This window comes from Polyodon spathula, chromosome 2 (genome assembly GCF_017654505.1).
Source record: "Polyodon spathula isolate WHYD16114869_AA chromosome 2, ASM1765450v1, whole genome shotgun sequence".
Classification (NCBI taxonomy): domain Eukaryota; kingdom Metazoa; phylum Chordata; class Actinopteri; order Acipenseriformes; family Polyodontidae; genus Polyodon; species Polyodon spathula.
Genome location: NC_054535.1, coordinates 105,175,876 through 105,193,660, shown reverse-complemented (window position 1 = coordinate 105,193,660; position 17,785 = coordinate 105,175,876). Strand labels below are relative to the sequence as shown.

The window sequence follows — 17,785 nt, the reverse complement described above, 5'->3', positions numbered from 1 at the left end:
CCCCCAATCCATACCATACCAATTTCATTTGTATAGTGTCCTTCATGTGAGAGCATCCCAGAACACATTACAAAATAACAAACAGCGAGCCAAAATAGTTCCAAACTGTCTTGAGCTTAGATTTACAAACACTGACAGACTGGAGCACTGGAGCAGCTGGAACACTGAAAGCTCTGGCACCCTCAGGTTTTTAATCGAGTTCTTGGAATTATCCAGAGACCATTATTTGCCGTTCTCAAAGTACGAGATGTTTTATAGGGAATAAGTAACTCACGCAAAAATAGACATGGCCAAGACCATGAATATTTGCAATTATTCGCTAGAAGTAAAGGTTAGTGACCCTTCCTGGTATGAAATGACTTCCTATGCGTTACATGTATGTGGGAGCATTCGAACCTCAGCTTTCACTGTATACCAGAAGGAGACAATTATAGGCAAGACAAAAGATTTTAAAACACTGGTCATCACACCTACACTGCAAGATGGTTCTTCTACCATGCTTCAGTAATATTTTTCTGATTGTTTTTAGCAATGTTGCAAAGTGTAATAATGCTGTGGATGTGGTTGAGGCAGAACTGAATGGCTTTCTGTCAGCAATTTAACAGAACCCACGGCGCTTGTAAAAGAACAGTCAGGATGTTAACCATTTTATCACAAGAGATACCCGCTCCACAGCCAACAAAAAGTGTAATAAATTATGTCATCTTGTGTTGTATTTTAATCCATTACAGCTAGTAATCAGGAAAAGTGCTTTTGTTCCAATCTGTTGTTGAAAATTAGGTGGTCAGCTCACTTTTACAGTCATTCAGCGCATTTAAGATACTGTAGTACTCGATTACACCTGAATTTATTAGTTGTGGATTTATTTTTCATTAAAAACCAAGAACATGATTTCTACAACACTGTTTACTTAATGAGGATGAGGAATAAGAACCAGCTGAATCACTGACTCATGCAACTGCCTGTGCTTTTAAAGACGTAGTCCAGAGGTACTAGGGCTGTGTTCCAAGGTTCAAAGGTTCGTTCGCTAGCCATGGATTCGAAGCTTGCTTTAAACCTTCGACGATTCGTCAGACGCCATTGATGCACTGTGTATTTTTATTTATTTATTTTCTTTCCTGTTAACAGAAACTGTTTGGCAATATATTAATACTATAAAATCACACATTAAATGTCACTCACATGCCAAATTCAATCTTTTGATTTGTATAATGCATATTACGTAAACAAAAATTGTTAATAAAATCTGTTATTGTTGGAGAAACATACTCTATTAAGATACATTTTTGTAGCTTGAAATTGAAGAGACACATAACTACCACACATTACAAATACTTGCAAACATAGTAATGATCATAGCATGATAGTTTAGACTTGGGTGTATATGGAGTTCATACCCAGCGAAAAGGACAGCAGGCAACTCGGGGTACCTCATGGGCGACTCTGTCACGGTAGGACCCCCCCCATCTTTATTTCTAAAAGTGGCATATGTTGGATAACATGGAAAGAAGTTTGAATGCAATATAAGATACACGTGTTTGCAGGTTTATACACTCTGTTAGTTTTAAAAGGAGATTATCAGAGGAGGTATAATAGCTGGTAAATGCGAGATTGCAAGATTGCATTTAATTGCACAGACGACGACTGACTGACTGCTGGAATAAACACAATCGCACATTGCTGGAGGAACCGACGCATTCAAGAGATAACACAGGTTAAGCATAAAGGAACAAAGGGCCACACCAAGATAACACCATCTTAGGCAGTGTGAGCCAGAACCAGTTTTCTTTACGACACATGAAGACTCTCCACAGGCGGTTGCCCAGGGTGATTGAACCCACAAAGAGAAGAAAGGAGGGGCTGAGGTCAGTGGCTACTTAATCAAGGTTCACTCAGCTCAGCTCACTTCTCTCTTTCATTAAGACTAGTATTGGAGACTTGTCGATCGAGAAAGTCCTGGAGGATCTAACTTACAGTATTGCATTTTATTATTTTGTTCTGTTATGTTTTGTTTTGAACTTAAGTTTTGTACCGTGCAGTTTGCATATGAAAGTGTGATTTGTACTGTTTTGCTTTGAGTGTTCTTTTTGCTTCCAGAATTAAACCTGTATTTATGAAATAAACCAAACTTATAGCTGAAGAAAAGGACTGTGCATTTCTTTCATCAAGAAACAACTACTCAGTACTTTAAAAAAAAAAACTACATCAGTTATATGTAGCAACTCTATATGGTGCGCCGCTGCTGTGTATGGAGCAGAGTATATTATTAAAAGCACTGGGGAGGGGGTATCTATAGTAGTTGTAGTGCTTCAGTAAAACAGCGGAATCTGTATTGAAAGAAATGTCTCGAAACCCCTCGACTGTTTAGGATTTTTTTTGTAATTGCTCAGTAAATACGACCAAAAAAAAAAGTTGAATGCAAACTATGCAAGAATTCATGGAGGCATAACCAATCTCTGGGGTCATCTGACAAGCACAAGTTTATATTATTATTTATTAATTTTAGTAGTAGTAAATTTTTAGTAGTAGTAAAATGTGACCTGCTTGGAACAGTGACTATTAATAAAGCTAAGTGCGCTGCAGTTGTGCAATGCAATCTTACTGTATGCATCACAAACATCTTCAATTATGTGTGCATAAACAATGTGTGTTTTTATTTTTATTTAAATTATAAAAACATGATTACTGTTCTGTATAAAGCATTTTTAAACTACATGTGAATGGTTTTATTCTATTTATATAGATTACTTATAAAATAATAGGATTTTCAATCAAATATAAACAAGTAGCTATGGTGACCACCAGTAAATTATGCAAAGGAGTACCATCGAAGGTTTGAACCTTCCTTCGGTAATGTGTTCTGAACCATCAAAGGTCAAAATGTACCCTTTATTGCAGCCCTAAGAGGTACACAAATTCACTCAATGTTTCTAGCTGCCTTCGCAGACCTTTTACTGCCAGTCAAACTGACGTCCGGCTTCTGCCCGTCAACTAGCTTCTGAAACCATCTCTGACTGGTATTTACCAGTTTATGGAAACGCTGTAATTTAACAAGGAAGGTATCAGAAGCTAACTTCTGTCTGGAAACTCCCAATACGACAATGGACTCCCCCCACCCCTTGCAATTTTGGAATCTTCTTCATGAATGTACAATCATTAATTTTGATAAAGGCTACATTTACCATGTCAAACAGCCTGATGTTTATTGCATTAGTTTCAGTAAAAGGACACAGTCTGGAAAGAAAGGAGGTTTTAAATAGAATGCAGCCGATACAGTAGTTTCTAAACTAGCAGTTTCAAACTATATATTTATTAAATGCCATCTTAAAACAACATGCAATACTGCTGAACACATTAGGTATTTTTTACACCCACCTGGGGCAGGAAGGCTGCTTGGTTACACTCCCGAGCACCACATGTACTCGGAGGTTTGGGGTAGAGGTTACAGGTACAGGGGTAGAGTGGCTGCATTTTAAACAGTCGCTGGATGTTATGACAGAAACAGAAAATGGCACAAACTGAATCTAAATCCAATGGATTTTAAGATATCTCTGATGTTCCACACCTATGCCAAGGGGCTGTTAAACCCTTTTAATGTCCAGCATTTTACAATGCCCAACCCCAGCAACAGAGAGGACTGCTTTGCAGCGTGGCACTGGGATTAAAATGGAAACCCATGTTATTTATATTCCCAAAAATCTGAGGCATACATACAATTATACGCAGCACTAAGCTATTTCGTTATGCATGCTTAACCTTGTTCTACCATGAGGATGATGCCACTTGCATATTAATGAGAAAAGGTCGATCAACATTTCTTAACCTAGCGAGGTGCACGCAATACTGCTCAACAGCATTTTGTTGTTAGAAATAGGAGCCATTTGTTTTATTTATTGTTCTTACAGGCAAAACTGGAACCTCACGTACACTACTTGATGTCTGGCTCTCATAACTATTGGTACAGAAGGTCCTATTTTACACATCTACAGCTGTGGCCAAAAGCTTTGCATCACCCTATAGAATTAAATAATGTTGCTTAATAAAGTTGAATGAAACCCGCTGAATAATGTTACATTAACATATTAAATTAAACAGCGCTTTGTAGTTTTCTATCTAATTAACAAAAAACTGACAAAATGTGGCATTTCGAAGTCTACCATGAAATACCGTACTACCACTCCAGCTTCTAGTAGACTTTGACGATATAATTTTTTAGTTTTTTGGATTACATGATGTTAAATAATATTTTGTTTTATTACCTCTATGATGGCAAGACTGATGGCTCCCTATTGAAGACCCCAGATAAAGAAGATCTTGATTCCCAAATTAGATCAACATAGAAAATAAATCTGCAGTCCTTACTACTAGTTAGGGACTTGCACAAAGGGATATGCGCCGAAGGTCTCTAAACAAACACACACAACACAAATAGATTTAATTAAGGCAGAGTGTTCTGCGCCTTCTTAACACCAGTCTGTGGATTTTTAATGGAGTGATAAAAGACTTTAGGAAAATAATCTGTGTATTGCCCAGTTCTTGTTTTAATAGGAACCTTTTAAAGTTATGCGTTGAGAGCTAGTACTTGGATGGGCATGCTTGCTGCCACGGACAGACAGGGTGTTCAATAAGACAGTACCTCACAGGGGACATGTATGTTTTGTTCTCTCTGAAAACATCATGGTCACACACACACACCTAAAACCTCTGACTATATGCCACAATATTATTAACTGATTGGACACCTGAAAAATTCAGATTTGCACTTTAGTTCAGTACAAAAGTTAAAATCCCAATAAAAGACAGCAGAGTGATTACTTTTGTCCATCAAAAGTGAACGAAAACAAAAGTAAGCCCAACATCTCTAATAAATTGTTGATTCCTCATTTTATTATTTTAATTTAAAAGATATTCTGCAACCGTTTAACGAGTAAAACATCCACATTTGAAATCAGACCACGACCTCATCTCACGAAAATGTCAATAAATATTATAAATGAAGTTTACAAAGTCACAACGCCCACAACTTTACTTGGATACTTTCGAGTCTGCCATTCAGTCAACACTGAAAATTAACACCAAGAATCTCCTAATTTATAAAGATAAGTCTTGCCATTAGGCACAGCACATCAGACCTGTGCTGTAGCGCTATGCATTGTGTGATTGCACTACAGCACATAGTTCTCCAAGTTGACATCCAGCCTCTATAACACCCGTTGGACTGGCATTGCCGGTAGCAGATCCACAGTGTTTCCACAGCACTGCAAAAGGGCACTTTTCTTACTGAAAAGTTAGCGACTGTCCTCAATAGGATGAGACAAACAGAATATTTCTGATTGATCTGTCAACATACACAGTACGTGGCTGACTTGAGCAGCATACATCGATAAGCACTGTACAGAACAGCAGTAGTTCCTGCTGCACAACTGATGCGCTCCCCCACCACCAACCAGCAGGGGGTGCTACATACAGGCAGCAGGAATCTGGCAGTATTGCCTGCTGGTTTTGTAATGGATACTCCCACTGGTGGGATCTTGCCTCCATCATTAGAAGGTAAAAGCCATGTGCTTCTTGTATGATGCATATTAGTAATGTACGATAATTACATTTTGCTCTGATAACGAGCTGAATATGTGCATGATAAATCACTGTTATCACATGATTTCCATCACTTATTTACATCGACAGTTTCACAGTGCACTATGCACTGTGCAATTCAAGCCAATGGATTACAGGGCCACATACACACAAGCATTAATAACAAAATATACATTTAAATTAAAAAACAAAAACAAAACGACTATGAACCTTGAGTTCTTATTGAAATGTCTCAAATATAATTGCATTTCTATTTCAGCTTATTCACTATTGGTTATTAACTAGAACTGCTGTCTGCCAGCTACTGTTCATTTTAACTGCTTCACCAGAGACCAAAACCACAAACTCCTGAATGCAGAGGGGAAGATGGAAACCAGTGAAGCAGTTGTTTGGTAAAGAGAATGAAAATAGCAACACAAAAGACAGACTGGTCAACAACGCAGTATTCCAATCCCATGCCACTTCGGAGATCCTGTTTCTTGTTTTGTTAGTGCTGTTGCTGCTGTTTTTATTATGCTTAATCTCCTAAATTATTGAACCTCTGGTTAACATACTTTTTTATAGGTGATTCTGTATTCTTTTATATAATGCTGTACCGGTATCTCCTACATAGTTTTGGGCAAAATATACCGTAAACAAGGTTGCTAGTTTTGAAAGACATGTTTCTTAAGACTGAATATGAATGTTCTCTATTTGCGATGTCACTTTAAACATTTCAGGGGTTATGAAATTTAAACCTACATTCCGTTCTTCAGAATGCTCTTTTTCTTGAACAACAGTTTGTGTAGTGTTGTAACCAAACCCAGTTATAATCATTTGGTCTGCCAGTTCTTTGAACTTCCGGTCAAAATCGAATTAAGAGTTTTCTCTCGCACAGAAATGTGTAACGAATACAGACACTTGAACACATGCAAAAAAATATTCCAACCACAATAAAAGCAAGGTGATGCCTGTCTTAAAACTGGCAAAGGCATTACTTTGTAAACTAAAGCTGTACTTCCTGTTCCAGCAAGCTGGGGCACTGGTTACCTGTTTCCAATTGGCATTTCAGTTAACGTCATGAGAGAGTGGGGCTGCCATGGGCAACACAGATTTGAAATAACCAGTCTATAGGGATATGAAACTACTCTACAAATATCACGTGTAGTTCAGCAGAACCTGTTCACCAGAATGTCATTGCTTATAAGACTGTTCCCCAAACATCAGTGATTTGTACAGTACTGGTTATGGAAGCAGCTGGCAGTGCCAACCAACACAGGCACCTAACCCATAGCGCAGAGGAGGCAAGCAGTAGTAATAATCTGATGCAGTGCTATTTCAAAATAACAGAACTGTTTGATAACCTGTTTTTACTTTACTGAAGTAGGCAAAATAAATCAATAAATAAATGAAAACTTGTCGTTGTTCTACATAGAAATGAATTCTCAGCTTTCTTATTGAAGCTTGCGTGCTACACAGTGCAGGAATTTGCTTGCATCATTTAAGACATTTTATTTGTGTAAATAAAGCTCATTTGTGTATTAAAAAAACAGCAAGATCGCAGTCCTTCTTTCACAGCTAGCGTTATTTTAAAGGCATGTACCTGAAATCATTAGGAAATTAAAGTCTTTTTGCTTACATATTAACCATCCCAACCAACCAGCACGGTCAGCCCTTGTTCAAGGTAGAAAATAATGTAATCTAAAGAAAGTGCCCCGATATTTAAAGTAAAAAACATATAAATATTTTTAAAAACTGGCAAGAATGACTTGGCTGCAGCAATTATATTACTAAGCAATCTTATTTTTATTATGGGCCCTCTATTTCAAAGGCAAAGACAATTTATCAGAGGAACAGAACTATTTGAACTGCTCCTTTCTGCAAATAAGTTTATTCTGTTAAATGTATACGGTAAAGGGTTTTAGTCTGCTAAAAAATGCCTTTGCATTTGCTTCATTTTTTTTTTTTTTTTTTTTTTTTTTTTTTTTACAGTAAACCAATGCTTCTGACATGGCACTATTTTGAACTGCTAATTATACTGACCTGAGAGAATATTTACCATTAAGAACAGTACTTGGGTGTTCTTTGAGGCTCTTTAGCACTTCCCTTTATAAAGCTGCATGTAGAATTCCATGTATAGCATTGTGCAGAGATACCATTGGTACTGGTTGAGGCATTTGGTGCTACCTGCATTAAAACGTATTAATACATGTTCAGTAAGTACATTGTGAACATGTTATAATGAAACACCTACCCAAAACCGTAATTTCAAAAATTTAAACTGCAAGGGTTGCTTGGGTTCTTAGGAGCAAGGGAGGCAATACCCCTCAAAATCTCAAAGTGAAAAAAAATCAAACGCATATATTGTGTAGCATTATAATTAGGGCCCTACCTAATTCACGGTACATTATGGTAAATTTCACATTCATAGCACTTTAAAAAACTAGAATTTTACGGTTTCAGGCATTTAAATCCGAAATTTCACGTGTTGTAATAAAGCATGAATATGTGTTTAAAAACATCAAAATATAAACATGTAAAGCCCTGACATTAACAACAACTCTGCTTGCTGGTGAGCTGCTGAATGCGAGCATGGAGCATCCTGCAGCTGTGTCTTTCTTCATTACCCGTCTCTGCGATGAAAACATTGGTTGATGCTCAGGCACAGCTCTCTCTGCGTCCGCTCAGTTTGTTGGGGTTGCCGGTCGATGTTCAGGCACAGCTCTCTCTGCGTCCGCTCAGTTTGTTGGGGTTGCCGGTCGATGCTCAGGCACAGCTCTCTCTGCGTCCGCTCAGTTTGTTGGGATTGCCGGTCGATGCTCAGGCACAGCTCTCTCTGCGTCCGCTCAGTTTGTTGGGGTTGCCGGTCGATGTTCAGGCACAGCTCTCTCTGCGTCCGCTCAGTTTGTTGGGATTGCCGGTCGATGCTCAGGCACAGCTCTCTCTGCGTCCGCTCAGTTTGTTGGGGTTGCCGGTCGATGTTCAGGCACAGCTCTCTCTGCGTCCGCTCAGTTTGTTGGGGTTGCCGGTCGATGTTCAGGCACAGCTCTCTCTGCGTCCGCTCAGTTTGTTGGGGTTGCCGGTCGATGCTCAGGCACAGCTCTCTCTGCGTCCGCTCAGTTTGTTGGGGTTGCCGGTCGATGTTCAGGCACAGCTCTCTCTGCGTCCGCTCAGTTTGTTGGGATTGCTGGTTGATGTTCAGGCACAGCTCTCTCTGCGTCCGCTCAGTTTGTTGGGGTTGCTGGTCGATGCTCAGGCACAGCTCTCTCTGCGTCCGCTCAGTTTGTTGGGGTTGCCGGTCGATGTTCAGGCACAGCTCTCTCTGCGTCCGCTCAGTTTGTTGGGGTTGCTGGTCGATGCTCAGGCACAGCTCTCTCTGCGTCCGCTCAGTTTGTTGGGGTTGCCGGTCGATGCTCAGGCACAGCTCTCTCTGCGTCCGCTCAGTTTGTTGGGGTTGCCGGTCGATGTTCAGGCACAGCTCTCTCTGCGTCCGCTCAGTTTGTTGGGGTTGCCGGTCGATGTTCAGGCACAGCTCTCTCTGCGTCCGCTCAGTTTGTTGGGGTTGCCGGTCGATGTTCAGGCACAGCTCTCTCTGCGTCCGCTCAGTTTGTTGGGGTTGCCGGTCGATGCTCAGGCACAGCTCTCTCTGCGTCCGCTCAGTTTGTTGGGATTGCTGGTTGATGTTCAGGCACAGCTCTCTCTGCGTCCGCTCAGTTTGTTGGGATTGCTGGTCGATGTTCAGGCACAGCTCTCTCTGCGTCCGCTCAGTTTGTTGGGGTTGCCGGTCGATGCTCAGGCACAGCTCTCTCTGCGTCCGCTCAGTTTGTTGGGGTTGCCGGTCGATGTTCAGGCACAGCTCTCTCTGCGTCCGCTCAGTTTGTTGGGATTGCCGGTCGATGCTCAGGCACAGCTCTCTCTGCGTCCGCTCAGTTTGTTGGGGTTGCAGGTCGATGTTCAGGCACAGCTCTCTCTGCGTCCGCTCAGTTTGTTGGGATTGCTGGTTGATGCTCAGGCACAGCTCTCTCTGCGTCCGCTCAGTTTGTTGGGATTGCTGGTTGATGTTCAGGCACAGCTCTCTCTGCGTCCGCTCAGTTTGTTGGGGTTGCCGGTCGATGCTCAGGCACAGCTCTCTCTGCGTCCGCTCAGTTTGTTGGGATTGCTGGTTGATGCTCAGGCACAGCTCTCTCTGCGTCCGCTCATGGCCTTGTTGTAAGCTTCATGAATTGTGACATGTCGAGATTTGAACCAAGTGATTAAGTCCATCAGTCCTGCGGCATCCTTGGCAACAAACTGAACTTCCTCACTCAGCTGAACATCGTTCAGAAGGGTTGACGGGCCTGTTAAAACCTGCATTTCAATCTGTGCGAGTTCTTCTCGATGAACTCTGAGTAGTACTTCAGGTGAGCTGCATGGCACTGTACAGCCCGAACCAGGAATTTCACAATGTAATTACTGGCTCTAGTGGAAGTGCAATTTTCTGTTCCCTGGTTTCAGTAATTTCAGCCACGTTTGCAATGTTTTGCCTGCACTGGAGTTTGCAGCTGGGGCAGTGTTTAAACATTTTTTTAATGTAGTCGACTTAGACTAGTTTATCAACTTTACGAATCTTGCATCTCCATAGCTCACTGACAAAAGAAATTATATGTGCATTGCATGTAATATGGACAGCATTGGGCATTAGACCTTGGAGAACAGATTTGAAAGATTTCGTCATGTAACTTGCATTGTCGCTTATAAAAGCAGATACTTTGTTAAAGTCTGCACCGTATTTTGAAATGGTTTTAATTATCGCTTGAGAAACTGTAGTGTAGTTTGCAGCATCCAAGTAAACGCAGTTGGCGAACACTGAAATTAACTTTCCTGTTTACATTTTCGGCCTGAAATAATTTCAAACAGAACATGCAGTACAGAGTGGACTCATCAAAAATAATTGCAAAAGACTCACATTAATTCACTACAGATTTCACCTCCTCAAAATGTACAGCAAAACCCTCTGGAAGGTAGTCCTGTCCTAGCTTATTCCCGCGTGGTAAGTAACCGCCATATTGTACATTCCGTTGAACGAATTCTCTCAGCTTTGGGTGATCACGTTTTTCCAACAGAAAGTTCCACTGTAGCGAAATGACAGCTGTCACAGAGATCTCAGTCATCATCTTAAAGAAGTGAAATTTTTGTTTGTTTTTTTACTTTTTCGTTTCCCAGCAGTGCGCTATCTGCAGCCCTCTTTTTGCTATGATGGCTTTCGCAGTCCACAGGCGCTGAATAGTTGCCCGCCGTGTGTGATCCAGTGAAACATGGCAAGCACAATTATATGCCAGTGTCTGGCTAGCCTCTGTTGGCTAGTGCAGAAAATGCATTTAGGAGCAGAACTGGGGTAAACCCTGTTTAGACTGCACCTGTAGTTTTCTTGATCTACCCCTCCCACTCTGCACTGGACTTGCCTGCCCTCAGCACCACCTTACTGGATCCTCAGCTGATGCACTATCCTTGCACTATTAATAAATCATTGTCGATAGAACTTGTTGTCATCCTAACTTGTTGCATCCTAGTTCATATTTTATTTTAGCAGTATTAGTTGCACTTACTGTAAACTATACTGCATTTAAATATTAATCTTGCATTGCAACCCTGTACAGTACTGCCCTGTACCACCTGTAAATCACCTTGGATAAAGGTGTCTGCCAGATAGATAGATAGATAGATAGATAAATAAATAAATAAATAAATACGAAAAGTGCTGTCAGTCAGAACACAGTAATAGGAATCTACTGTAGCCAGGGCCTTTTTTCTGCCTCCGTTTCCGTTTTTTTTTTTTTTTTTTTTTTTTGGCAACCAGCCACCACTGATGTGTACTCTGTGTGTGTGTATGTATGTATGTATGTATATATATGTATATGTATATGTATACATGAAAAACATGAAAAACCATGGAAAACGAATGCACAGTATGGAAATGCACGAGAAACCTGCAAAATTACCATGCAAATATGTAACTAAAACTTACACCATATCTTTTAATATGACATGATACAGGAATACCATTTGCATGTCAGCTTCATGTGAGACGGGACAGCCCATTTGCACATAAGCGAGTGCTGCACATCGACGTGTATTTTTCTTTTGGGTGGGGGCGGTTGGCGGCACCAAACAAATATTTAATACATTTCACTATACCTCTCTTTGAAAAATCATCGCTATTATTATTTGCATCTACAGCCGTCATCCAATTCTTCTCTTACCAAGAGAAAATGAGAGACCTCAGTCAGCCTTCAGTAGCCACACAGCACGACAGTAAACCGGTCTCCGGTGCAATAAAACACTACACGATCAAAGAAAAGATGCGGATGAACCCGAGTATTATGAAAATACCAATTACTGTAGGAGCAATTCGTGAAGCAAGACTGTCGCTTACGTCCAGCCAGTAAGAATACATTTACACTTTGCTTATCCCAAAACATCAAGCCTGGTCCCTTACGAAAAAGCCCCTGCAACGTAACTTTCTTCGAGTCCGTCTGTGTTCCTCTATAACAAACTAGCGACTATATGCACTGCCGCCGTACAGCCAACACACACAAGTGCACAGCGTTTACCTTGGTTATACCATTCAGCGTTACACAAGTACTCTCACCTCCCTCTCAACTTGACATGTCGTTATCCGTGGTAATTAAGGTTACATATAGATTTAGTTACACCGAAACCGTCCTGTCAGTGACTGGAGCAATTTTGTAAGCGTCAGACAGAAAGCTAGCTCCCAACTGAACATGATTCACTTCTCTTTAGCATCCCTTCTGTGTTCAAACTTTGCAAGGTTCGGGTATCATGCAATGCCAAGAATAGCGAAATATTGACCGTACTCTCCAAAACACGACCGACTTTATAATGACACACCATACCGATATTCGCTGAATGTATTACTTTAAATTATTCTGTGTATTCAGCTTCTATGCAAATTGCGGGAAACGCGTTGTTTCATTCGACTCCTGGACCCATAAACACCCACTGCCAAAATACATATCTTTCCTTTTTTATTTATCAAATATATCGCGCACGGGGTAGCCTTGTTTAGTTCTTCTACAGAAATAAAGTTATCCACCGTCACCCAGCTTCAGTACCAACAACACACAGTCTTTGCGCCGCAATGTGCACCCCTCCGAACTACACATATTCCGTGACTGCCCTTGAAATTCTCACTGGTCATTTAAAACAAAAGCACCAGTTTGTTAATAAAACACACACGACACCAGCTCAGCGACTCCCGTGCGTGTCATTTAGTTGCCGCTCCGGCTGCCACTGCATCCCAAGCAGTGGTTGCAGTAGTAGCAGGTATTTATAAAGTTACACTATTGCCAACCACGGACTACTGACAATAACAACTTTTCAAAGACAACCAACCCCCCAGCCCCAAACAGCCCCACATTTGCTCGCTGCAGCCTCCCGTCTGTTCGCCCCACTGTGCAAGCCGTTCATTAATTTCATTACTTGTTTTTGCATAAAATAAACTTACTTTTCCCTGGCCTGGTTGTCGGACGGTACGCTGTTACTCTTGCCTTTGGCGTACATGCTTGCAGAGAGCTCCGATTGTCACGCACCTGTCAACCCATCACAGCCTCCCCGGGCACAACCCCGTCACCATAGCGACACCCGGAGCGTCGCTTCCCATTGGGTGTTGAGCATTCCAAGACCGCCCCTTCACTGTGGTAACCGCCTTGACGGACAGATATCTTACTCCTCCTCCTGCTGTGGCTGTATGCTGTGTGGTGTTTGGGAGCCCGCGCCGGCTGCGATCTCTCCCCCCTCCGAACGAACACACACACACACACACACACACACACACACACACACACACACACACACACTCTCTTTTCTGTCTCCTCCACTGTGGTCTCCCTCCTCCCTCTCCCCTCACCTCCCTCTCCCCTCACCTCCCCCAGCGCGAAGGGGAGTTAGAAACCGTCAGAGAAGGAGTCTAAACAACTGGCTGTTCCTTTTAAAGGCCCAGACACCCTCCACAGACACAGACTAGCATAGCAGTCAGAATGAAAACATGGACTGGAAGCTCCTCAGATACTTTCAAGGTAAAGGGACTTGTCCTTCTTCTGAACTTGAATTTGCTGGAAGCATATGGGCTTACGTTTGACAGAGTTCCTGTGCAAATATGAGGGAAGTAAAATATGATTTCCTTTGACCTTTGTGTTGACGTCACATGAAGTTAGCACCTTTTTAAAAGTGAGTTACCTGGATTTTTAAGATACAATCAAATTAAAAAGACTCCAAATGCATAGCATCTTAAGTCATGCTAGGTGTTGCCTCAGTTGTAGGTGGCCTGTGAAAAGAAGTACATTGTATCTCATTATTCTCAGGTGAATGCAGATGACCTTGAAGAGTGCAATGAAGACTAATCCCAGGGCCCAAAGGAATGGGCTCTGAAGAGAGGCTGAGGGAACTGAATCTATACAGCCAAGAACAAAGACGAATTAGGGGCTTGATGGAAGCCTTTAAAACATGAAAAAAGGAGCTGACAAAAAAACACTCCCAGAGGACACAGTTGGAAATGAAGCGGAGACAGACATAGCCCAGAGGGAAGGATGCACTTGCTTCCACAGAATGGGGAGAGTGTGGGATGGGTTACCCAGCCATGTTATCGAGGCTGAATCATTGGGGACCCCACTTTACAAAGTTTTGAGATCTACTACAGTAGTTGCTAGCAATCTTTGAGGAGCACTGACTTCCCTCGTTCATAACTTTCCTTATGTTCCTATAAGCTACAATGGCTAAAAGTTGTTACTGAATAAAGTGCTGTCTTAAAGGTTTTCTATCGTGATTGTTAATGTGCAAGGGAGAAGTTCTAAAGTCAACTATTTATCCAGTTTGTCCTAATGGAATGTATTTGCTGGAGGTCTTAACTGAGATTTTATATTTCTGACTGGAAATATCTGTTCTGATTTCCCATTTTTTGCTCGTCACCAGCTCAGGAGCCATTGATTTTAATCAGATTTTTTGTTGGTTTCTGAGGTTTCGTACAACGTATTTTAAAATAGCATCCCCCAAATGATACAGTCCTTTTCCTTCAGACCCACGTGAATCTTGCCCGTATTATAATGTTTAGAATCATCCCTGTGGCAACTGGTCTGAGAACAAGGAAGTGACGTCAGCACCACATACCACTGACTTGTATTTTAATTACTGGAGCTTGGCTTCACCATTGAAAGTGATTTGGACACATAGTGATATCAGGAAAAAAAAAAAAGCTCCTTGATTGATCCTGCTCTGGATAACTGAGTTTTTTTCACAAATGAATGAGAGGGGGAGGGCGGTTTTCATGTTATCCCTCTGCAGACAGTCCCAGAAGTCCTCATCACTCCAGCAAGCAGATGAGCACACTTGGAACGGCATGAAGACTAAAGAACTCAACCAGCAGCCTAGAGGGTGCTCTCTCCAGGGCTGGCTAGAGGCAGTATAGGGAAGCTGACATCACCACTGCTTTAGCGAGCCATAACACTGTAGATAAAAAGAACACTGGACTCTCCAGTACTGCCAAGCCAAGCTCCTTCATGAGCCTCATAATCCCTCATGCAATTCAAAGTATATCATAGGACTGACAGTCTGAGAGCTGCCTCAGGTAAGATTGTTTAAAGCATGTGATGTCAAGCGTACTGATATGGATAATACAAAATACTCCCACGTATACTGATGATTTCAGATCTATCATAACGCAAATAAAAAATAAATTGTTAGCAGATTCTCCACTGTTTAACTTTCCACTGCTCTTGTGTAAGTTTTTCCTGTCTCTTTGCTCCTGGGGCCATGCATTGCACTGTAACTGTCTTCACGTTATAAGATATCACATTATAAGAACATTATAGACTGTGTAGGATCTTTCAGCCAAACAGATGTTCACCGTCCTATAATCCTATATTATAAGTCAGTGACATTCATCTCACGCCACTGCTGTGAATATGAAATTACCATGAACATGAAACAGTAGCTGAACGTGATCTGGAGCATGTTCACGGTGTGTATCTGTAAACATGTAAGCCTGACATACTGTACAGATGAACAGATGCCTTTATATAACCCCAGATTTTGATACTCTCAATAGCATGAAAAAAAATATGACCAGATCACATTCATCATAATTTAACAGACGCTTCTCTAGATATGTATGGAGAGGCAAACAACGAGAGACTATGTTACACTCAATAGCTTGTAAAAGAAAATCCGTAGCAAGTTTCATCCAAATTTGACGAGGGGTTCCTAGACAAACAAAAAGAAATGTACTCTAGATAACTGAAAAAGCATGGAATACAACAGACAAGCTGTCAGTCAGACTGCCTCCAAACACTGCCAGATTTTAAAACACAAATAATTTGATCAAAAGAAAGTGAGACATATTTTTTGAAAAATGAAGTCAATAACAAATGTTAAAAAGATAAGGGGAATAAGTCAAGTTCTTAGCCCAGGTGGCACTGGATAATACTATTAGTGTCTTTGCACTCTGCTCTCATTTAACTAGAATATGATTTGATCTGCTTTTATCAGGCCAACATGGAAAAAGAGAATTTGTGTAAGATAAGGAGATCACATGGGTCGCTTCAGTTGGGTGTGAAATAGCAGAATGAAGGAGGGGAGCTGTTCTGGTTACTGCAGGCTGCCAAGCAAAACAACAACTGCTTAATTCCGTGCTGAATTCAAAACAAAACCAGGAACAAGACATTGCTGGCTATGCAATGATGAAGACTTGATTACTGTACAAAGCAATGGGGTGTCAAAGTGTGGGATGGCTGAGTAACAATGAGTCCCATTCATGTACTTGTGTAATGTAATGTTTGTTTAACTGTGTTAACCCATCTCCTTCACCATCTCGTAGTCAGCCTCCTACCTGAGACAGAACTGTGGTCCTGTGGTGGGGTAGCCGATGGTCAAGCATGGCAGGAAGCACTCGTAATGCAATAAATAGTTTTTTTTTAAAGACACATTTAATATGCCACATTTTTTTAACCCCCATAATTTGAGCCCACTTTAGAAGGTCCAATTCTGTTCCCTCACAGTCTCAACACCCCACAACAGCCAGGAGAACTGATGATCAGCGGGCAACCTCCAATTCCACAGCCAGGCCAATCTCTTTACACCCAGGAGCTCGAAAACGGTTGCTGGCAGTCTATCAACCTATGCAAGTCAAATCCTAGCTTTGCAGGTTCCCACTGGAGTTGGTCAAGGGTCACTGTGGTGTGGCGAGATGACTCAGTGCCAGCTGACTTTGCCTTCCTAACCCATGAGAGCCCATTCACACAGCCAGGATGCAACCCCTGTGAGAGTGCGCCTTAACTTTTATAGACAAGAAAACTAAGAAAAACATTAGCAAATGTAATAGGATGAAGATGCTCAGCCCAGGGCCTATACAACAAAATATTAGAGCACTCACAAACACCTGCACTCTCCCTTGAACTGATCTCGTGGTGTTCTTTTATACAGAGGTTAAACTGGCAATCAATTCACCAATTTAACCTGACCACATTACTCACATGGATTTTGCCATGGCCCTGTACAGTGGTAACAGAACAAGTGGCTCAATGAATAAATATTAAATTCATGGCAGTGGGCACCCTTCTAGTACTTTTTTTGTTTACCATGGTGATTTTATATTGAAATTTTGCAGTTTCCAATCATTTTCTCATGCTTTTATTATGCATTTATCTTGCTTTTTCACAATATATTTTTTAACCATGCTTTACTGTTCTCGCCTGAAATGTACTCCGCTTATTTGTGCTTTGCCATGTTATTCTGTGTCATTGTGCTGTGTTTTTACCACGGTACACTTCAGCAGAGTGCAGCACTGGTAAACAGTGAGGCAGTTAGAGGAGAGATTCAAACCATGCTACTGTTAACCAAGCAATCTAGCAGACAGGCTGGTGGAGTGGCTATACCAGTTCATCAGTTGGTGAGCATGCTGTATTTTAATGGACTGTCTCCTTGCTGCACGCCTAACAGCAACGTTCAAACACTGCAGGGAGAAAGAATGACAAAATTAGTGACTTTATATTATGTTATAGTATAGAAAAAACACATGATTCAGTTTGCCATATATGCAGAACAATTCCAGGAACTCAGAAGGAGGGGGTGAGAGAAAGTTCAATGTCATCTCAATGTTCTGCAGTGTTCTTTTTCCACAGACATTTTCATCTGTATCATGAAGCTGCCACATCTCATTTCA

At 41.4% G+C, this 17,785-nt stretch overlaps 1 protein-coding gene and 1 long non-coding RNA gene across 6 annotated transcripts in view; one reads left to right on the top strand and one right to left on the bottom strand.

Moving 5' to 3' along the window:
* Positions 1–13,397, bottom strand: part of LOC121306323 (single-stranded DNA-binding protein 2) — a 119,704-nt gene extending 106,307 nt beyond the window's left edge. For 2 of the 5 annotated variants that reach the window (XM_041238073.1, XM_041238106.1), the window contains exon 1: positions 13,079–13,393. In XM_041238073.1, the coding sequence (XP_041094007.1) occupies positions 13,079–13,134 (56 nt within the window). In that variant the 5' untranslated portion in view covers positions 13,135–13,393. Of the gene's footprint in view, positions 1–13,078 lie in introns of all 5 variants that reach the window. The other 3 variants (XM_041238091.1, XM_041238099.1, XM_041238082.1) reach the window with 3 other exon arrangements.
* A 56-nt stretch (positions 13,398–13,453) lies between these two features.
* On the top strand, positions 13,454–14,384 carry LOC121306353. Its single transcript, XR_005948202.1, has 2 exons — positions 13,454–13,649; positions 13,935–14,384. It is a non-coding gene; the product is annotated as an uncharacterized LOC121306353 (long non-coding RNA).
* The last annotated feature ends 3,401 nt before the right edge of the window (positions 14,385–17,785 follow it).